We start from the raw sequence: 23,740 nt of genomic DNA on the forward strand, positions 1-23,740 counted from the left end.
TTGGTCAATTTTTTCTTAAAAATTCTCAACTTTTGTACGATAAATCGATCTAAATCGATAAATCTGACTTCTGAATATTGAAAATAATCAAACAATTCGACTGACAAAACATAACAACTCGAAGAAATAAAAACAATATTTATTCTTGAAGGTCGTTGACCTAAAGATCAACAAACCTAACAAACTAGAAATGAGCAAAGTGCTCGATGACTTTACAACTCGACGATTAAATCAATATTAACGCGACGAACTTATATACATAACGAAAACAACGAAAAAAAAAAAAAAAACAACGATAATTTAACAGCCAACAGTTTACGCGATTTTACGAAAAGAACAAAAAAACATTTTATACGTAACCAACAATATATATATCGCGAAACCGAAATTCATTTTTTATTTAAAAATAAAAACTAAAATTACCGAACACAATTCGATACGTTACGGTTACGAGACCAATTTTGCCAACACCCCACCATAAAAATATTTTCCCTAACACGCGTACCACTTAAATAAACGTAAAACTTGTTGCTTCTTATCAATACCGGTGTTTGTAAACACTTTGAACCAAAAATATTTTTACAGCAAAATTTTCAACTTAATTATACTTATATTACATAAAAATCGACTCGAAAACTTAATTTAAGCGTTAAATAATGACTCATAGAGTCTATCGAATACGGTACGTGTAGTGGCTTTGGTCAAAATATCGGCAAGTTGATCTGCCGAAGATATCTTTTGCAAGTATATAATCTGTTTCGTAACTAAATCGCGTATATGATGGTAACAGACATCTATATGTCTGGTACGTTTGGATTCGACCGTGTTCGCTACAGCAATCGCTGCGTTCGAATCGCAGTACACCGGTACGGTATCTATACGAACTTCCAATTCAAGAAATAAATTTCGCCAAGCCAAAACTTCCTTACCAGATGAACTTAAAGCAACGTACTCCGCTTCACACGACGAAAGACTAACACAATTTTGTTTCTTGACTACCCAGTCAATTACGTTACCATAATGTAACACAAAAATTCCAGACGTTGACTTCCTGTCTAAACAATCACCAGCGAAGTCTGAATCTACGTATACTCTTACAGAGTATTTATCAACGACTTCAGGTATTACGTAGGTAAGTTTCACGTTCAACGTACTACGTAAATACCTGAGAATACGCTTACTATATTCGAATAGCTCCTTGTTTGCCAAGTGCTGGTATCTGCTTAGAAAGTTTACAGCAAAAGCGATATCGGGACGTGTTCCCCTTGCTATGTAACTTAAACTTCCTAAGAGACCACGCACTTTGGTTTCATAACTTTTATCGAGCTTGAGATTGGTAATCTTCAAGCCCGGTTCGATTGGAGTTGAGATACTATTCGAATTAGATAAACCGTAATCATTAACTAACTGCTCGATATATGAATTTTGATGTATTTCTAACTTTTCTTTACTACAATTAATTTCCATTCCAATGAACTTCTTGCATTGTTCCAGGTCTCTGATTCCAAAACGCTCATTCAATCGCTTGACCAACCACTCAATTAGACGATCATCGCAACCTGTAATTAGAAAATCGTCTACGTAAACGACAAACACGCAACGTAGAGGATTTTCGGCATCGAAGTAGACACACGGATCAACTTTGCTCCTTACGAAACCGAGCGAAAGTAAATACTCATTCAATTTTGCGTTCCACGACTTGGGACTCGTTTTTAACCCATATAACGAACGTTTAAGAATATATACGACACCTTTTTCTTCGTTAGTCCCTTTCGGTGGGTTAAACATAATACCTCGGTTTATATCTCCATTGAGAAATGCAGTACTCACATCTAGCTGTCTCAACTGCCACTTGTTGACCATAGCTAGATTGAGCATCGAGCGTATTATTGGTTGATTAGGTGTTGGAGCGTATATTTCATCCAACTCATAAAAATGGTTGTCTTTGAAACCACGCAACACCAATCTCGCCTTAAATTTCACCCCACCATTCAAGTTGATTTTTTTCTTTAGAACCCACTTACTGTCTACTTTCGAATAATTCTCTTTATTTACACTTTTTTCAGATGCTGAATACCAAACGTCTTTGATCTCCATCGCCTTTAACTCTTCATCTATCGCTACACGCCAAAATTTCGACTCAGGACCGTTTAATGCTTCTTCATACGTAAGGTCATCGACCCCAGCGAGTGCAAAGCAAGCAAAATCGTCGCTACGTTCATCTGAAGAAGATGTATCGATCAAATTACGATCTACCAAGTTATCACCGCTACGTTCGGCTTCAGTCAGCTCATCTGGGTTTATCCAATTGGAGCAACCAGGAGCTGAATCAGCGTTACCTACCGGTGTAACCGTAGGTACGATATTCACATCGCTTACACTCACTGATACCGATGTTTTTAACAAATGATCGTTAATAACATCGTGTATCTTACGCGTTTCGTCTACTTCTACGCAACTCGAATTCGTAAATTTATTTCGTAAAACATCGTACAATACATAACCTGTCTCTGTAAAACCGAGTAAAACCATATCGATCGACTTCTCATCAGTTTTCTTTCTCTTTTCAGGCGGTACTAGAACTCGTGCAACGCTTCCAAACAATCTCACTCTCGATAAATCCGGCTTTTGGCGATTCCACAGCTCGTACGGTGACAGATCGTTCAAGGCAGAATGCGGTAAACGATTGTACACGTAGTTCGCCGTGTATGCAGCGTAAAGCCAGAATTTATTCGTTAAACCGCCTTTGTATAACAGAGCTCGCATTTTTTCTTGGATGGTTCGGAAAAAACGCTCGACGGTGCCATTATGCTGCTTCTCATACGGCTCACTGTTCTGCATAGATATGCCTTTTTCGTCGACAAACTCTTTAAAGGTACCTCCGATAAATTCACTAGCGTTATCGCACCTGATACGCTTCACTTTCGTACTCCATAACGTTTCACTAATATTTACAAATTTTTTTAGGTAGGTACCTACTTCGGCTTTACTTCTCATTCCGAACGTTACTCCCCATCTCGTACAGTCATCTACGAAGCCAATCAAATATCGCTCGCCTTCTAGTCCTTCTGTAATAGGACCCATTACGTCAATATGAACGAGATCGAGCGGATTTGGATACCTATACCTACTTGAATCGTAGGTATGTTTCTTTTGTTTTGCTTTACAGCAAATTTGACACTGATTGAAAGGTGGGCAATCACATCCACGTAACTCAGGGATCTTATCTAGTACCATCTTGCTCGTATGAGCCAACCTACGGTGCCAGATGTCACCTTCACCTTTCAACTTATTTACTTTCTTTTTATTTTTCAGATTTACATCATTGTCACTACACGTACTGGTATTTCCTATACCTACACTTGAAACGTTCGAAACTACTACACCAGAGTCATTACCTATCGTCGTCGAAGTATTACCTACATTTGTCGAGTCACTATTATCGTTTGTAATCAACGCAGATGAATAATTGGAACAGGAGTACAAAATAGGAGGTATATTTATCATAAATTGAATCGTATACAATCCATTATCATTAAGTACTAATTTTGACACTAAATTTCCCGCAGGATCGACCAAACGAGGATCTTCATCGAAGAAGAAACGATAACCATTCGCTACGATTTTCGACACGGACAGAAGACTAAAAGAAAGACTAGGTACATAATATACCTCGTTCAACCAATAGACGTTTCCGTCATCGGCTAGAACTCTCAATCGACCTACTCCTTCTTTAATTAAAGAGACTTCACAATGAGCGGATTGTAAACTTTCGTTTATTTTCCTCTCATCGTGCAAGACTCCACGATGTTTCAGAAAATGCGACGTCGCACCACTATCGACGACAAACGTGATAAAATCGACGCCGTCGTCGTCGTTTGTCTCGACGTATGCATTTTCTTCACCGAGATTCAAAGCGGTCGAGTCGCCTAAAAAATAATTCGACCCGATATTCACGTTACGCGACGTACCGAAGTTAGAAATCGCAACACTGTCACCAAAATTACTACGACCGAACCTATCTTTCACGAATTCATCTACGATATTACACCTACGACCTTCATCTAACGAGAAATTTTCTTTTTTTCCAGACATCGACGGAAAAAAACCTAACGCTATCGACGGACGAGGACCTGACGAACCGGACGAACCTGCAGTACCAGACGTACCCGACGTACCACTCGACGAACCGTTACCACCATTATTACGCGACGAATCACCGTTCTGCGGACAGTTACGACCGATATGCCCGGTTAAATTGCATCGATAGCAAACGATACTTCCCCGAGGGTTGGTATCGTTTCTATAATTCCCTCCGGCGGATCGACAAGACTTGGCCATATGGCCCCGTTTATGACACTTATAGCAGGTACGATCTTTGGCTTGAACGAAGCCATTATTACCACTACGATCACCGTTACCGTTCGACGAATTACCGGACGAGTTCGAACTACGATTACGCGACTTATTACAATTACGATTACGACTATTTTTATTACCGGATTGATCGGATGCGGCCATCGCTGAACCGGTACTTGTCGAACTCTTCGAAGTCGAGGAGTTCTTCGAGGCATCTTCCAAACTCAAAAGCAACGAAGAGATTACCTTTGGATTTGGGTCTCCAGCTGTGACGTGAACCAGTCCTCGAGCAGTCATACGCACAGATTCATACTTCGGCGAATTGCCTAACGCATTGATCAGATACGTATAGATCTCCGATGGAGTCAACTTCACGTCCAAACTCTCCATATCGTTGATTAACGTATAAAATGCCTCCAAGAACTCTTTCGGACCTTTGTACATATCGATGACAATCTTCGAAATACGAGTTCGACAGTCGATAATTGCTGCTTGGTTTTCCACCTGGTACAAGGAGTTGAGCTCCGTCCAGAATACGTACGGGTCCTCTGTCTCCTTGACCAGTCGGAAAACGTTCTCAGCTACGTGCCTAATTAAAATTTCTAAAGCTTTCGCTTTTTTACGCGGCGATAACGTATTTACTTCGAGAATCGCGGTTTGAAGTCCTTTGGCCGCCAAAATGACCTTTATTTTTCGCTTCCAGGAAACGAAACCCGTACCGCGAAAGACCATCGACTCCATTGCACGATTATCACCGGCACCGAACATACTACCAGACGAACTACTCGAATCGGATTCTACAGCTGCTTCGTCGGACTCGTCGTCGTCGTCGCTACTATCACTAATGTCGCTCGGATCGTCGGATGGACCAGGAGGTGGAGGAGGTGGAGGACCGGATGACGGATTAGACGTAGGAGGAACGGGATCAACAGGGATCGACGGATCGTTGGAAATATCACCGGAACCCGCGGAACTCGTACCAGCTTCGGTATCACCTGCTGACTCAGATACGTTTACGTTTACTTTACTTTTACCTTTCGATTTCGGTATACTTTGTTCTGATTTTTCTTTTTCAGAAAAACCACGAAACTCAGCGCTCGATTTACGCTTATCTGAACTACTATCGTCGTCGTCTACGTTGACCGATTTTCCTGACCGCAAATAGGACAGGACTGTCGACATTTACTTCGTCGAACACTACGAACCAAAAATTCAACAGCTACACAAGCCGGATACTTGAACGAACAAATCCACACAGGATACCAAAACGTCGTCGAACTACAGAGCGTTTCACCAACTACGCTCACGCTACCATGTACGATAAATCGATCTAAATCGATAAATCTGACTTCTGAATATTGAAAATAATCAAACAATTCGACTGACAAAACATAACAACTCGAAGAAATAAAAACAATATTTATTCTTGAAGGTCGTTGACCTAAAGATCAACAAACCTAACAAACTAGAAATGAGCAAAGTGCTCGATGACTTTACAACTCGACGATTAAATCAATATTAACGCGACGAACTTATATACATAACGAAAACAACGAAAAAAAAAAAAAAACAACGATAATTTAACAGCCAACAGTTTACGCGATTTTACGAAAAGAACAAAAAAACATTTTATACGTAACCAACAATATATATATCGCGAAACCGAAATTCATTTTTTATTTAAAAATAAAAACTAAAATTACCGAACACAATTCGATACGTTACGGTTACGAGACCAATTTTGCCAACAACTTTTTGCCTAAACTCCCTTCCAATTTGGCACGCTTCCGTAAACATGCTATGGCAGTTTGTTTCAGATTCTCTACCTTAAAAAATGAACTCCAAGATTGGCGTAAGTTTGATTATCTAGTTACAATTTTCAAGAAAGTTGATAACTAATGTGGGTAGTATGATCATCAAAAAAATCTTCAATTTTCTTATATAAATTTAGAAAATTACGACCATTTTGCTATTTTGCAGTAATTTCGATGCTTTTGAAGGTTTTTATTCGATTTTAACGCTTTTACATGCATTCTCATTAATATTTTATAGTTTTTTTTTTTCTGATTTCCAATTCATGCATTTTTGTCACATTTCATTCAATTATCGTTAACTTTGGTTTATAATTTCGCAGTTATTACTGAGCTTGGTTCACAATTTGATTTCAGTTCTTCGCTTTGATTCAGTTTTTTCACGATAGGTAAATTTCGTTTCCAGAATTTTATATTCTATTTTTTTTCATTTTGTTTTTTCAAGTTTGTTTCTTGTTTTTGGGATCTCAATTCGATTTTCGTTTGTTGTTTCGAATCATTTTTTTCACGATGGATTTTGTTTTTCCATTTTTGTTTCTTACAATCGTTTCCTGGTTTTGATTTTCGATTCGATTTTATTCATTTTGTTTCGATTCAGTTTTTTCAAGATGGATTCAAATTCTAGAATTTTAAGTTTTTGCTTTTCAATTTCGTTTTCTAAATTCAATTTTGTTTGTGGACTTTTTTGTTTTCACTTCGAGGTTGTGAAGATTAAATTTTTTGGTTCTTTTTCATTTTAAGATTTTTCAATATTCAATGTTTAATTTTGTTTTTTTTTTGTTTTTGTTTATGTTTTTTTTTTGAGATTTTCGTTTTCAATTTTCCTTGCTTTTATTTCAGATTTATGATTTTGCTTTTTGAATTGTGATTCAGTTCTTTCGGAATTTATTTTGTTTTAAAATTTATTCTAGTACTTAACATTTTTTTTTGTTTTCTACATTCGATTTCATTTTCAGGAAATTTTCAAATTTAATTTATAGTTTTTGAGGATGATATTTTCTTGGTTTTAGTTTTGAGGTCTTTGAATTTTTTGTGTCGGTTTCTACTTTCATTTTCATTTTTGTTTCAATTTATGTACGTTTTTGTTTTACTTTTTTCATGTTAATTGTAGCCTATTCATGTACCATCATATTTCTATGTTTACATTATTTTATTTTTTTTTTTACTAATTTTCCCATTTATTCATCATACGAGTACATTCATTTTCTACTTTTTTTCGTTTTATTTCACTTCAAGCATAACTGAAGGAGGGAGGGGGGAGGGTGGAGTCATTAATTTTTTTCATATTATTTATTTTCGTTTTTAAATGCTACCTAGTTTCTGTTTTTCCCCCCTGGATTACTTACTTACTTTCTATTCTTAAATTACGACGAAGGTATTCAGTCTCAAGCCCTTTCTTTTGCTTTTGTTTTATTTTATTTTATTTTGTTTCTGAAATGTTAAGTATGTTTTTGTTTTTATAGGTACCTATTTTCTTTTCTTACAATCGTTATAGTAGTGTTGGTTTTCGATTATTCGATTTTATTTCTTTTGTTTATGTTTAGATTGTCCACAGGATTTTTTTCAGGCAAAAATCACTGATTTTTCACTCTCAGTCGTCAGAAAACATTTTCATACGAGTACAATTTTCAAATTCCCCCCTTTTTCAACTTTTTTTTGTTACTTTTGGAGGTCACGAACAGTGTTACCATCGTATTCATTTCTTCTAAAATATTTACGCCCCTTTTTTCTATCATTATATTTTCATTTTTTCATTTTCCCTCCTAAATCTTTATTTTTCGCTTAGAATTGCTAAAAATCACTATTTTTTCAACACTTTCACTTCTTTAGCATTTTTCTTTAATTTTTGGATTTTCAAAGGATTTCGACTGGCTTCCTGAGATTTTATAATTATTACCTAATAATTGTCGTTTATTCTTTCATTTTTTAACATTTATTTTTTTAGGGTGGTCAATGGAGTGAGTCATTTTACAACTACTTTAAAATTTTGATGGAGCCTATCGAAAAATCATGGTCAATAATCACCTCAATAAGATGCAGGAAGAATTCCATATTTTTTGGCAAACGTTTGATCTCCCCCCCCCCATCGCTCGGTTGAAGTATTTGTTGATAATGTTTTTTTCACATCTTCCTCTCAAATAGGTACTGCCAACTTTCCGGCCATTATTGCAAAATTTGAAAAAATTGAACAATATATGTACCTAACTACCTACCTACCTGGCAAAAAACAGCAAATTTTTTCAGGTTTTTGAAATTAGACATAAAGAACAAAAAATTGGCACCACGATTTTCCAAAATACGACCTGAGTTTCACAAATGATATCCTATTCCGGCACTTTGGCGTAATTAATGCGAAATGTTCAAGAAGAAAATGATAATTTTAGACAAAACTGCTCAGTGAACACTTAAAATGATTACCAGACCTTGTATCATCACTGAAGCTTTTCATTTCCCCTCCGATTGACCTGAAAGCCTGGAATTTGACGCGTAAGATTCGAAAAGAGCTCTAGATGTGTTTTTTGGGCAGATTCAATAATTTTACCCTTCCTCACTTTCTACTTGTGGCGATTAACTCATTTTTTACAATTTTTTTCCAGCACATTATTTTTTTAATCTTGTATCATCATTACACGTTTACCTCTCCCCTCTTCTTCAAAATGGCCTGAGAGTCTGAAATTCGACATGTTCATTCGAAAGGAGCGTAAATGATTTCTTTTGGAGAGGAAGGACGGAATTTCGATTACCTTTCTCCTCCTGACACCACCGCAGATGCAAAAAAACTGATCTAATCAACATTTACAGCACAAAAAAATCACGAATGTTTAGTAAAAAAGTTTATTTACATAGCAGAAGTCGACGTACAAAAATCAACGTTTTTTGAGTAGGTACCTATTTAGGCAGTAGATAATCCTACTCGTTCTAATGAATGCGGTAAACGAAACGTTCCGGAATAAGTTCGCTTAAATATTGCAATTTCTTCATCACTTCCCCAACACCATAACAAAATCTGATCCAAACGTTTCACAAATACACCGACGCCATCACGTGTATGGAATCTAGGATTAGACGATAATTCTATCAAATGGTTCTTTGCGCGTATTTTTATCTGCATTGCAGTTTGTTCGGTCACAGCAAATAAGACGAAAAATTTCATAAGCGCTTCAAAAGGCACATCCCAGGAGCAAAGAAAACGCGTTAATTTTTCTTGATTTTCAGGCAACGATATAAGTTGATTTTTGAAATCTGTCGATAGACCAGCATTGTTAAAGACATCATCGACGAATACGCGAAATCCGTTTGCATTCTTGATAATATCAGGATTCAAGAAGGAACTCTGCTCCAGAAAAAATGATCGCAATATTTCTTGTTTTAAAATTCTCGCTGATTCACTATCGAGACTACAAAAATCCGCCAAGGCATTCAGTTCGTCGAAATCACCATTCAACAATGATGGAACACCGCAATCGCGCACAATTCCGAAACTAATCGAAGCAATGGTGTTTTTCTTGAATTCAGCAATCTCTTCTTCGTTTTCAAAACACAGCTCGACTATTCGTCGCAGGTCTTTGACTCGAGCACCCTTGAATAAAGGACGCCAACAGTTAAGCCAAAATGGCCTCTTCTGCTCAAATGTGGCGCAAGAAAGAATGATCGAAAGGAGCTCGACGTATCTCGCCGGATATGTTATAGGATTCGGGAAATAAAATCCGTATGTTCTTTGGGCATCAAACAATTCGTGCCTGGAAAGAACACTTTCCACTATCGAAGGTTTCAAATCGGTATTAATACTGTGCCAAATTTCAGAACAGAAAAACGACCAATGCTTTAACGTGCTGTTTGAATATATTTCGAAGCTGCTAGCTTCGTGTTTCAACATTTTCAGCACCAAATTTGATAAATTACCGTCGCTCATTCTGCTTTTGATATATTTCCAAGTTGGCAAAAAGAGCCCTTTATCGAGATAATCACTTCTGGACAGAAAAATCATCAAGTCGCAACCTTTCCTTTCTACGAATTCGTCGAGCTGTTGATCGTCGAGTTTTTGTAAAATGAACTTCAAAAATGCGTTTTTATTACAGTCAAATAGGTCGAAAGCTTTTAGTAATCGTCTTTCCAATGGTATTCTAAACCAAAAGTATTCCACCGATGGCCTATTGTCAGAAAGACATTGGTCAAACATGAGTTCGTCAATAGACAAAAGTGTTGTTGGGATAGATATCTTATTCTGCTCATTCTTCAGATAACAAATCCAGTAATACAATTGCGGATACTGATCAAAACGAGCTTCAGCTGCATAGTTCATCACTTTCAGTCTCCGCACATTTGGCCAAATTAGCCTAATATGGTCTTCGAAGAAATAAGTGCAGGCTATTCTAAATTTTTCACACTCTTTCAGTGCGCTACAGTGCATCAAACGTTCGGCTGTTCTAGTATGATGAATATTGCCATCGTGATCGCACACGAAATCATCAAAGTCTCCCAAAATTTCGTTCCTAAAGCGGTCACGAAAAATGAATACTTTGTCATAATGGCGATATAGCCAGGAATTCAATGAGCTCCCAAATTTTACGACGTATTCGTAAATCACGTCAATAATCGCCGAAGGTAAGTTAGGGAGCATAGCTTTCAACGAGTTACGTTCAATTTTTGGACGAAAATTGGACAATCCGTCATTAGTTCGATAATGGTTCAGTTTACAGCGCCATATTCCCAGACCAACTGCGATCGCTGATAGTTGTTTCAACGATACAGGAGTCTGATGAAAAATATCGTACACTTGGGAAGTGATTTCAGTCATGTTTAGTCCCTGGCTGCACTCGACTTCGATGCGAATCTGAAAGTGTAATGATCGAATTACTCGATGCTGCGAGACGATGAAGCGACGAGTGTAAAATATCATCGTATGTGCATCAATAAATCTACTTCACACGTTCGTTCGCGATTTTCTGTAAGTCTAATTTTGAGAAAATTTCACACAATTTCAGGCACTCTGATAGTCAGGGGGCCTGCATAAGGATCTATTGTACACCCCCCCCCCCGCCCGGGCAATTATCCGGGACAACTTTTTCCTTAAAGGGAGACTCCTAAGGAACAATAAAGTGGCTCTACTCACAAAATGGCGGCCATTTTGATTGACAGGTCAGCCGAAATCACAGATTCTGCGTTCCACATAGGACTTGCCCAAAATTTTTCAAACTTTACAAAGGTAGATCGAAAGAACAGGCAAAAATTCATCACCTTTCAAAATTTCATGTGTCAAAGTGCCTTTTTCGATTTTTGGTGAATTTATGAAAATCAAATTTAGGCCAAAAATGAGGGAAAAAATCAAAATTTTACCAAATTGACCAAGAAAGCTGAAATTTGGGATATACCCAATTTTCGACATGCCAAATCGATTGGAAACTGTTTCAGAACTTTTTGAGCAGTTCTGGAGCCTCCAGCAGATTTTTGAATCTCGAAATTCCCACAAGATTTTATCAAATGGAATTGGAAAGCCGAAATTTACTCTGCAACTAATCTCTTTCGGAGTCTCCGGCAACTTTTTTGAAAATTACCGAAGCCTCCGGTGGATTTTTGAAACTTTAAATTTTCCCAACATTTCATCAAACGGAGATGAAAAGCCGAATTTACTCTTTCCTCTCCCCCCACTGAAGACGACTTTAGGTGGATTCAAGTCATTTTGGTGCCTCTAGTGACTTTTTGAAAATTACTGGAGCCTCCACCAGATTTTTGAAATTTGAAATTCTCACATTTTATCAAATGGAGTTAGCAAGTTGAAATTTACTTCGCAAACTAAATTCAGTACGACATGAAGTCGACTGCATGGTGGTTTCAAATAGTTTTGAAGCTTCTAGCTACTCTTTGAAAATTTTAATTTCCCAAAAAAACGCCATACAACCTTTCAAAAAGTCGCTGGAGGCTCCAAACTGACTTAAAATCCTCCAGCAGTCGACTTCGTAGCGTATTGAAATTAGTTTGCAGAATGAATTTCGGCTTTCCATCTCCATACAAAACAGACCTTCACTACAAATAAAATAAACTCTCCCTATCATCCCTGACGAAACCTCTGAAATACAAAAATTCATCCCCCTAATAAAAAACATCAACCTCACAAATCAAATCTAACCCCCCCACCCCCTCTCACTTTACGAGTGTAGGTAATATTCTTGTGATTATAAACACCAAAAAAAAAAAAAAAATTAAAGCGTCAAAAACCTACTGGAGGCTCCAGTACTTTTCAAAAAGCCACTGGAGGCTCCAAAACAACTTGAAATCCACCTGCAGTCGAGTTCGTAGCGTATGTATTGAAATTAGTTTGCTGGATAAATTTTGGCTTTCCAACTCCATTTGATGAAATTTTGTGGGAATTTCGAGTTTCAAAAATCAGCTGGAAGCTCCAGAACTGCTCAAAACGGTTTGAAACAGTTTCCAATCGATTTGATTAGGGTGTATCCAAAATTCCAGCTTTCTGGGTCAATTTGGTAAGATTTTAATTTTTTCCCTCATTTTTGGTCTAAATTGGATTTTCAAAAATTCACCAAAAATCGAAAAAGTCACTTTAGCACTTGAAATTTTGACAGGTGATAAATTTTTGCCTGATCTTTCGATCTACCTTTGTACGAATTGAAAAATTTCGTGCAAGTCCTATGTTGGAACGCAAAATCTGCGATTTCGGCTGACCTGTCAATCAAAATGGCCGCCATCAAGTAGGGCCAATTTTTTTTTTTGAGGACAAAGGCTAGAAGTGTTCCTTAGGATTCTCCCTTACAGAAAAAAGTTGTCCTGGAGGATCGACCCGGGGGGGGGGGGGGTGGATGCAATAGATCCCTATGCGGGATCCTCGACTATGAAAAATTTTCCATCTTTTTTTTTTCAATGTACAGTTATCAGATTTTACAACATTTTGTCCATTTTTAAAGACTTTTGAAAATCTACGATGTAGTTTTCATCTTAATGAGAAACTTTCAAGAATTCCAATTGGTTTGGTATTTGATTCGGTGGTGTGTGGGTGGGGGGAGGTTGGAATACAATTATTTTAGCAAAGATCTAAATTTTGGTAGTACGTGGGAAGTAGAAACAATGGTTTTTTGGTTTTAGGAAGATATGAGTAGAGAGAAAGGCAGTAAAAAAATTGCTGAAATACAAATCAATCGACAGCAAATCAAATGTTCTTCAGCATATCCAGGAATCAATGTCCTGCAGCAATTTGGAGCAGAGAAATCTGGATGTTTTGTGGTTTTCTGAGTTTGGAAAAAATGTCAACCCCTCCCCCCACCTCCCACGTTAACAAGAAATGATGAAACTTGGCATAATCCAAAGGCAAAAATGTGGCCATCTACAATTTTTTTTTACACAAGTGCACCTGGAAAGCTATGTAGTAGAGAGAATTTCGAAGAATAAAGAACAAAATTTCATCAAATTCACCTAGAAAGCTGAAAGTTGGTATTCAAATAGTCCATTTTTGACCCGACGAATCGATTGGAAATGGTTTCAAGCCGTATTGAGCAGTTTTGGAAGCTCCCACGAATTATTGAGAGCTCAAATTTCCGAAAAATTCTACTTAAAAAAGTTGCAACGCTATAATTCATTTTACATTCTAATTTCAACAGGCTGATTTACTGGAGGTGGTTTTAAAATGTGCTGGAGCTATACCAACGATTTGGATTTACTTTTGTCCAGTTCAGAACGTTTTCTGAGTGGTTGCCGAATTCTCTGCACACTGCACTTTTTTCTTTAAAAAACGTCTTTTATTTTTATGCATGGTTAAAAAAAACTTCTGGAAATATTATTTTCAAAGTGTAAGTTTTGAGCTAAAATTAGAGAAAAAAATACCTATCCCTATCTCAAATGAAAAAAAACCACCAATATTATGATTTGTCGACAAAAATTTCAAAAAAATTTCAAGCTATTGTTAATTTTTCATCAATTTTTTATCAAAGGTAAAGAGGTGTAGGAGGTATATTTTTTAAAAATTGAAACAAACTCTAACCTTACGACTCTTAAAAAACTTCAGACCCCCTCCCTTATAAATGAAAATTAGGTGATGCCGAGAACCCCCCTCCCCCATCAGTTCAAAAAAATCAAAGATGCCGTTGAAAATGTTTTAGAAAAAATTAATAGTAATGTAGGTGGTACCAGTCAGAATGTTTCCGAAAAACCGTTCCTCATTTCCCAACAAAAATATCATCACTGGCCATCCAGAAAATACTGATCTCATAAACAGCCCCAACAGAATTATGCTACATTTGACGATGGCGAAAATATTCCAAAATTATAAATCTATGTGACAGAATTTCCCTATAAAATCTCATTTCAAGAAGAAACCACTTCGATCATTTAAAAAAGTTGGCCCTCGTATACCTGTACAGAGCCTCAAAAATTGAAAACAATTTTTTAAAAATGAACATACGTTGGTGGTTGGACTTTCTGTATAGCTTAAAGCCCTCAGACTTCGCAAAATTTTAAAAAAAATATGAAAAAAGGAAATCTCCAAAAAGGTTATTTTTCAGAGAAATTCTCACACAAACATTGAAAATTCCCCCCCCCCATTTTCCTTCAATTTGATTTTTTTATTGAAGGTGGAGGGGGAGATGATCATAGAGAGACCAACATTTCTAGGAAGACTAGTGTAAGTTTTTTTTGAAAGAACTCTCTATGAATGGAATGAAATCAGTTGTTTTTTTCAACTGGGAGAGGAGGCAGGTGCATTTAAGAGAAAATAAAAAAAAATTAATAGACCCGTTCGCGTACGAGTGTTGTGTGAATATAGTGGGTGTCTAAGCATTGTTTTTCTATGCAAAAGTTGTCCCGGTGAACCCGGTGAACCCTCACACAACGAAAGAAAAAACGCTTCGACTACGAAATATTAGTTAAATTCACGCTGTACCCGTACGCTTATTAAAACCGAATATCTCACCATGAACCGGTCTATTGGAAATTACTTTCTCACGAGGTACAACAATTTTACGGGAGGTGAGACTTTTCAAACCCCTCCCCTCCCCTCCCCTCTCCAGCTACAAAACAGTAGAATATTACTTTTTTAAATGGGTTTTCATGAAGGCAAGTCTCAAAACAAACTCGATGTAACTCTAAATTTAAAAAAAAAAAATAACGAATTGCTATTAAAATGGGAGTTTATTTTGTACAATAACATTTCTTTAGCAACAATGTGTTTAAGAAAAAAGTTGAATAAACATTAATGGGCTCGATATTGCCCATGGACATGATAGCCAATAAACATTTTAGACGACACGAGTAAGTTGATTATTAAAACACAGGACATTTCAATTTTGCTATTAAAACCTTCATCAGCAATATCAGCATCGATGAATACTCGACATTGTTGTCCATCTTGATCATCACTGTATCAAAAAAAGCTTTCTCCGCCACAAAGAGACAATCAAATAAAGTCTGGCAACCAATTTTCTCGTTGTTTGCATCATTTCATATTACAACAAAACAAAAATCCACCAAATTATTCAATCTACTTAGTAGGAAAATAACGTTTATGATTTCTTTTGAAACGAGCAATCTCATCTTCATTTTCAAAACACAAACGCATCATTCGTTTAAAATCTCTGTCTCGTAAGTCTACGAGCAAATCACGCCAGCATCTACTCCAATATTTGCTTCTCTCCTCAGAAGTGGCAGACGAGAGAACAATCAAAAAGAACTCGATGCGCCTGTCATCAATAATAAGTTTAAAATAAGGCAGACCGTGGCTATTAACATAATATAGACCTCCACTTTCTAACAAAGCTCTTTCCACTATCAATCGTTTCAAATCAGGCGAAACACAGTTCCAAATTTCAGAACAGAAATATACCCAATACTTCGGTTGGCTCCCCCAGTTTTCTTCGAAGTCATCGGTCTCGAGTTTCAGCATTTTAAAGGTAAGTTGTAAGAAATCACTTTGGCTCATTTTGCTCCTGATGTGCGTCAAAGTTGGTAAAAATAGTCCTTCGTCGCATTGACCACTGCCCGTCAATGTCAACTCGTACATCAATTTCCAACCTTCCTTTTTAACAAATTCATCCAGCTGTGCATCGTTCAGTTTAGGTAAAATGAACCTAACAAACGATCTAGCGAGACCCGGTTTCGCATAAGGAATCAATGCAGCTCTTAAACGATTCTCTAAAGGTACTCGAAACCAAAAGTATTCCATCGATGGTCTATTGTTAGCCATCATGCAGGACCCGAGCAACGCTTCGTCCAACGAATTATAGACCCCTGGATCGAAAACAATCTTATTCAATTCGTTTCTGAGATAGCGTACCCAGTAATACAATTGCGGGAAATTGTTCAAAGAGAGACCTTCCAAGTTCACCGTTGTGCACACATTTGGCCAAATTCGTCTGATATCGTCTTCGAAAAAATACGTACAAGCTATTCTGAATAACTCGGACTCGTTCAATATACTACGACGCATCATACGTTCGGCTGTTCTAGCATAGTGAATATTTCCATCGTAATCGCACACGAAATCGTCAATGTATTCTAAAATATTTTCTGTTCGATGACGGTCGTGAAAATGGAATATACTCCGGAAATGACTAATCACCCAGGAATACAATGAATGACCAAATTTTACAACATATTTTCGAATTATATTATAAATCTCCGAAGGCAAATCAGGAAGCATAGCTTTCAACCAGATAGGTTCACCATTTGCAGTAAATATAAGCAGTTTATATCTTCCACCATGTTGATTCAATTTACACTGCCATATTCCTAGGCTAACTGCGATTGCTGATAGATCTTTGAGCGATACTGGAGATGGATGAATAATATCAAACACGGCAGAAGTTATTTCAACCATGTCTAGTATGTACTCTAGTTCTTGACTGCAATCGATTTCGACGCGAACCTAAAAGTGCAATAGTTGAATTAATCGATGCTGTGAAAAAAAAAATCCAATCACTTAATCAGATTTTACACAATAGTTTGTCCAATTTTTCAGAACTCGAAAAAAATGAAAATCTTCACCGATTTCCAAGTAATGTTGAACTATCTGTTCTGAGTTCCTCCTCCACAGCGGGTTAAAAAAATCACAAAACAAAATGAATTTTCAAGTCAAAATTGCTAAAATTATGAGTTAACCTCATGTCAAAAAAAATAACATCTCGACCATGCAAAAGAATACGTCGAAAGTTGACAATCGAGTACAGATTCCTCCAAAATATATAGAGAAAAAAAAACAAAATGAAATAAATAGAAGGGAATTCAATCAAAATTTCCACTTTTAGAGGAAAAATCACCCGGCCATCTGAGAAAGTAAATGTTCAGGCCTCATACTCAATTTTTATCAAAAAAAAAAATCACTTTATTAATAAAAAAAACTCAAAAAATTTTGGTTTCTACAACCTTTTAAAAAGTTGTTGGAGGCTCCAAACTGGAATTTCGGGTTTCAAAAATCTGCTGGAGGCTCCTGAACTCCTCAAAACAGTTTGAAACAGTTTCCAATCGATTTGGCATGTCAAAAATAGGGTAGGTACATCCGAAATTTCAGCTTTCTTGGTCACTTTGGTAACATTTTAATTTTTTCCCTCATTTTTGGCCTAAATTTGATTTTCGTAAATTCACCAAAAATCGAAAAAGTCACTTTGGCACTTGAAATTTTGACAGGTGATAAATATTTGCCTAAACTTTCGATCTACCTTTGTACAAATTGAAAAATTCGGGGCAAGTCCTATGTTGGAACGCAAAATCTGCGATTTCGGCTGACCTGTCAGTCAAAATGGCCGTCATTTTGTAAGTAGAGCCATTTTGTTTTTTGAGGACAAGGGCTAAAAATGTTCCTTAGGATTCTCTCTCTAAGAAAAAAGTTGTCCCGAATGATCGACGGGGGACGAGAGTGCAAAAGATCCTTATTCGGGATCCCCGACTATGAAAATTTTTCCATTTTATTTTTAATGTACGGTGTTATCAGTTTAAAGACTTATGAAAATCTACAATGTATTTTCATCTTTATGAGAAACTTTCAAGAAGAATTTCAATGGGTTTGGTGTTTGATTTGTTTGGGGGGGGGGGGGGGGGTGGAATAGGAATGATTTTAGCAGAGATCTAAATTTTGGTACGTAGGATGTTTTTATTTGGATTTGAGGGGAGGGGGTTAGAGAGAGGCAGTAAAAAAATTGCTGAAATACAAATCAATCGACAGCAAATCAAATGTTCTTCAGCGTATACAGGAATCAATGTCCTGAAGCAATTCTAAGCAGAAAAATCTGGATGTTTCGTGGTTTTCTGAACATAAGAAAAAATTGTCAATTCCCACCCCTCCACTATACTACCTTGTTGACAAGAAAAGTTGAAACTTGGCATAAGCTAAGTGCCAAAATGTGCCTACCTTTATCACATAAGTGCATCCTGGAAAGCTATATGTATTGTAGATCATCACATGCTGGCTTCAAAATCACATACAATCGAAAGTAGAGAGAATTTCGAATATCTACTTTGTTGAACACTTCATTTTAGAAAAAATGAAAATAAATCAAATTCGCGAGCAAAATTTATTTTTGAAAATCGCAATTTTTCGCTCGGATGTGGCCACTGTAAAATTTCTGAAATCCAACAATGGCCATCCAACAACACGCAGACGACGTGGCCACTTTAAAAATAAAAAACGAAATTTCATCAAATTTATATACCTAGAAAGCTGAAAATTGGTACTCAAATAACACATTTTTGACCCGACGAATCGATTGAGCAGTTTTGGAAGCTCCGATCAATTTTTGAGAGCTCGAATTTCCGCAAAGTGTTTCTGAATTGAAGGTAAGGAAACTGATTTTGGAAGAATGATGCATAATCGATCATGTATTGAACACGTTCATACGTGTTGAAGTACATTTCGAAAGATTTCGTAACATTTTTTGGGGAGCTGAAATTTCCAACAAAAAAAAAATAGAGGCTCCAAAGCCACCTAAAACCATTTCCAGTTGACTTTGCATGAGTTATAATAAGGATATAAAGTACATAGATATAAATTCCAACTTCGCAACTTTTTTAAGTATGTGAAATTCTTGCGGAAATTTCAACATTAAAAAAATTGCGGAAGGCTCTAGAACTACTCAAAACAGCTATAAACTGGTTCCATTCAATTCGGAGGGTCGAAAATAGGATGAATATCAAATTTCAGCTTTCTAGGCCAATTTGGTAAAATTTTGATTTTTTTTGAATGAATGAATTAATAATTAAAAATTCATTAAAAATCGAAAAATTCCTTTGAGTCCATGAAATTTGGGCCCCGTATGCTCTTTGGATTTACTTTTATCCAGTTCAAAACTTTTTCTGAGTGGTTGCTGAATTCTCTGCACTTTTTTCTTTAAAAAACGTCTTTTATTTTTATGCATGGGTAAAAAAACTTGTGGAAATATATTTTTTTTGAAGTGTAAGTTTCAAGCCAGTGTTGAAAAAAAAACGTTTTTTTGAAATAAAACAAAAAACAGTTTTTTTTTTGTATGTTTAAAACAAATTTTTTGTTTTAAACCCAAATTCAAGTGTAAAATTTGACCTGTTTTAAACGTTTTTAAAACACGTTTAAAACAAAAACTTTCGTTTTTTTCAATGTGTAAATGAATCGGTGAGTATGGAAAGGGGATAAGTCCATTTTTGCGTTTTTCAGGAATAACAAAAAACTGATTCATTCAAAAATCAAAAAATTTTAGTAAACATGCTTCAGGTCATTGAAAGAGGACCCCAAGACACAACTTTTAGCGCAGTTTCCAAAAAAAAATATTCACGTGCGCCGGTGCTGTTGCTGCCTAAACAAATGGGACTTAGACCCTTCCTGCACCCAATCGACAAAATTTCTTTTTTCTCGGGCACGAATGGGGCTTGATTCTACATCTAAGTACATCATTTAGACTGCTATCTCGTTTAAATTGACCAAAAACCCCTTGAGTTCTAAGACTTTTTGCCGAAGTTGTTAATTTTTTCATCATTTTTCAGTTCAGAGATTAACTTAAATTTCAAAAAATGGTCTTCTCAAAAATGTTAGTTATTTTTCAAGGAATTTAAAACATTTTACAAAAAAGTCATAAATGCGGATCCGCCCTTTTTCTGCGCCCAAATACCACTTTTCCGGCAGTTTTCCGGAAATCTGACATCACCAGTCGATCCGCCGTACTTTGAAACCCCCATTTCCGCAAAAAATTTTTTTTCAAAAATGTGACTTGTTACCTTTCCATACTCACCGATTCAAATGTGGTTTCAGATTCAGTTCTTTTGTTTTTTTTTTCAGACTTTTTTGGTACTTTGTAACTTTGTTTGATTTTATTGTTCTTGTTCAATCAAAAAATGTAAATAAAATTCAAAAAGTATACTGCCTTTAGGTTTTGGTATGTATATGTACTATGGATTTTGCATAATCTATGGATTTTTTTTTTACAAAAAATAATACAAAATAAGTTTTTGAAAATCCATAATCTACTGGGGTAGTACTTCAGGTAGTAGATTATAGGAATGGATTTTAGAATTTAGATTTTACTTTATCAGAAATGAACTGACAATCCAGCTGGAGTCCCAGATTTCAGATTATGGATTCTTGTAAAATCCATAATTTAGATAATGGATTCTTGTAAAATCCGTGTAAAAAAACATCATTTTTTAATTTTTTTAAAAATATTTTTATGGTCAAAAATCTCGAAATAATTGAAAAAAAAAAAACAAAAAAAAACGAGGTCTAAAAAAAACAAGTTTTAAACAATAAAAACAGTTTTAAATAGAAATTATGTTTTAAACAACAATGTTTTTTTCTCGGCATTTAAAATGGCTGTTTTAAACAATGTTTTAAACGATCGCGTTTTAAACAACTAACACTGGTTTGAGCTAAAATTAAAGATGTTAATTTTTCATCAATTTCTTATCAAAGGTAAAGAGGTAGGGCAGATATAATTATATTTTTTTTTCAATTGTAACAAAATCTAAGCTTATTTATGTAACTCTTAAAAAATTTCAGACCACCTCCCTTAAAAATGAAAATTAGGTGATGTCGAGACCCCCCCTCCCTCATTTTAAAAAAGATATTAATAATGTAGGTGTAGGTGGTACTTGTCAGAATTTTTCCGAGAAACCGCTCCTCCTTTCCCAAGAAAAAAAATCATCACTGGGCGTCCAGAAAATACTGATATCATCAACAGCCCCTCCCCCAAAACACTTCTAACAAAATTATGCTACATTTGGCGAAAATATTCCAAAATTATAAATTTACCTATGTGCCATAATTTCCCTATAAATTCTCATTTCAAGAAGAAACCGCTTCGATCCTTTAAAAAAGTTGGCCCTAGTACGTATTACAGAGCCTCAAAAATTTTAAAAAAAAAAATTAAAAATTGAACATAAGTTGGTGGTTGGCCTTCTTATATAAAGCCCTCAGAGTTGGAAAATTTTTTTTAGAAAATACAAAAAAAGGAAATTTTCTCCAAAAAGGTTATTTTTTAGAGAAATTCTCACACAAACATGGAAAATTTTTCTCCGATTTTTCCTTCATTTTATTTTTTTTTATTGAAGGTCCCTGGAGGGAGATTATAGAGAGACCAACATTTCTATAGGAAGACTGGTGTAAGTATTTTTTTGAGGAAACTCTCTACCTACGAATGGAATGAAATTTTCGATTCTGTTGTTTTTTTCAACTGGGAGAGGAAGCAGGTGCATTCAAGGGAAAATCAAAAAAAAAAATCAATTGGAAATTACTTTCTCACGAGGTACAACAATTTTACGGGAGGTGAGACTTTTCAAACCCCTCCCCTTCCCTCTCCAGCAACAAAACAGTAGAATATTACCTTTTAAATGGGTTTTCATAACGAAGCAAAATCTCAAAACAAACTTCATCTAACTCAACTTTTTAAAAAAAATAACGAATTTCTATTAAAATGGGAGTTTATTTTGTACATTTATAATTACATACCTATAACATTTCTTTAGTAACAAGGTATTGAAGAAAACAGTAAAATAAACATTAATGGGCTCGATATTGCCCACGAACAGAAGATATGAGGCAATGATAGCCAATAAACATTTTAGACGATACGAGTAAGCTGAGTATTAAAACACAGGGTATTTCAAGTGCTATTAAAACCATTATCTTATCACTATCGATGAATACTCGAAATTTTTATCCTTTTTGATCATCAGTGTATCAAAAAAGCTTCCTCCGCCACAAATAGACGCAATCAAATAAATTCTGGCAAACAATTTCTCGATGTTTGCATCATTTCATGTTACAACAAAACAAAAATCCCCCAAATCATTCGATCTACTTAGTAGGAAAATAACGAATATATTGCCTCTTAAAACGAGCAATTTTATCTTCATCATATTCAAAACACACTTGCATCATTCGTTTAAAATCTCTGTTTCGTATATTGGCGAGCAAACCACGCCAGCAATCACGCCAATATTTGCTTCTCTCCTCAGAAGTGGCAGACGAGAGTATAATCAAAAGGAACTCGATGCGCCTCTTACCAGTAACAATTTCAAAATAAGACATCTCATGGTCAGTAAAAAATACAACACATTGAAGCGGAGCTTTTTTCAATATCGATCGTTTCAAATCAGGCGAAACACAGTTCCAAATTTCAGAACAAAAATACGTCCAATGTTCGGGTTCGATGTTGCGATTTTGTTTGAAGTTACCAGACTCGAGTGACAACAATTCGCAAATAATTATATCGAAGTCACTTTCGCTCATTCTGCTCCTAATGTGCGTCAAAGTAGGTGAAAATAGTCCTTCGTCGCATTGAAGACTGTTCGTCAATGTCAACTCGAACATCAATCTCCTACCTGCCTTTTTAACAAATTCATCGAGCTGCGCATCGTTCAGTTTAGGTAAAATGAACCTAACGAACGATCCTACCTGTCGCGAATAAGGGATAAACGCGGCTCGTAAACGATTCTCTGAAGGTACTCGAAACCAAAAGTATTCCATCGATGGTCTATTATTAGCCATCATGCATGACCCGAGCAGCGCTTCGTCCAACGAATTATAGACCCCTGGATCGAAGCAAATCTTATTCAATTCGTTTCTGAGATAGCATACCCAGTAATACAATTGCGGGGAATTGTTCAAAGAGAGATCTTCCAAGTCCATCGATGTGCACACATTTGGCCAAATTCGTCTGATATCGTCTTCGAAAAAATACGTACAAGCTATTCTGAATAACTCCAACTCGGACTCCTTCAGTATAGTACAACGCATCATACGTTCGGCTGTTCTAGTATAGTGAATGGTGCCATTGTAATCGCACACGAAATCATCGAAGTATTCCAAAATTTCTGTTTGATGACGGTCGTGAAAATGGAATATATTCTGGAAATGACTCATCAGCCAGGAATCCAACGAATGACCAAATTTTACAACATATTTTCGAATCGTATCATAAATCGACGAAGGTAAATCAGGAAGCATAGCTTTCAACGATATGCGTTTATCGTTTGGACTAAATTTACGCAATTTATCTTTTCTGCGATATTTATTCATTTTACAGCGCCATATTCCGAGGCTTACTGCGATTGCTGATAGATCTTTAAGTGATACCGGAGACGGATGAATAATATCAAACACGGCAGAAGTT

The 23,740-nt window shown here is 36.1% G+C and overlaps 1 protein-coding gene across 6 annotated transcripts in view; it reads right to left on the bottom strand.

The window, feature by feature from the left end:
• Positions 1-23,740, bottom strand: part of LOC135849442 (uncharacterized) — a 53,346-nt gene that overhangs the window by 25,084 nt on the left and 4,522 nt on the right. The window contains exon 2 of one of the 6 annotated variants that reach the window (XM_065369883.1): positions 6,361-11,004. The exons of 4 other annotated variants lie outside the window; for them this stretch is intronic. In XM_065369883.1, coding sequence (XP_065225955.1) covers positions 9,064-10,968 — 1,905 coding nt within the window. In that variant the 5' untranslated portion in view covers positions 10,969-11,004 and the 3' untranslated portion in view covers positions 6,361-9,063. Of the gene's footprint in view, positions 1-6,360; positions 11,005-15,282; positions 17,038-23,740 lie in introns of those variants that run through there. One more of the 6 variants, XM_065369888.1, reaches the window with a different exon arrangement.

Source organism: Planococcus citri, chromosome 5 (genome assembly GCF_950023065.1).
Source record: "Planococcus citri chromosome 5, ihPlaCitr1.1, whole genome shotgun sequence".
In the NCBI taxonomy this organism is placed as follows: Eukaryota; Metazoa; Arthropoda; class Insecta; order Hemiptera; family Pseudococcidae; genus Planococcus; species Planococcus citri.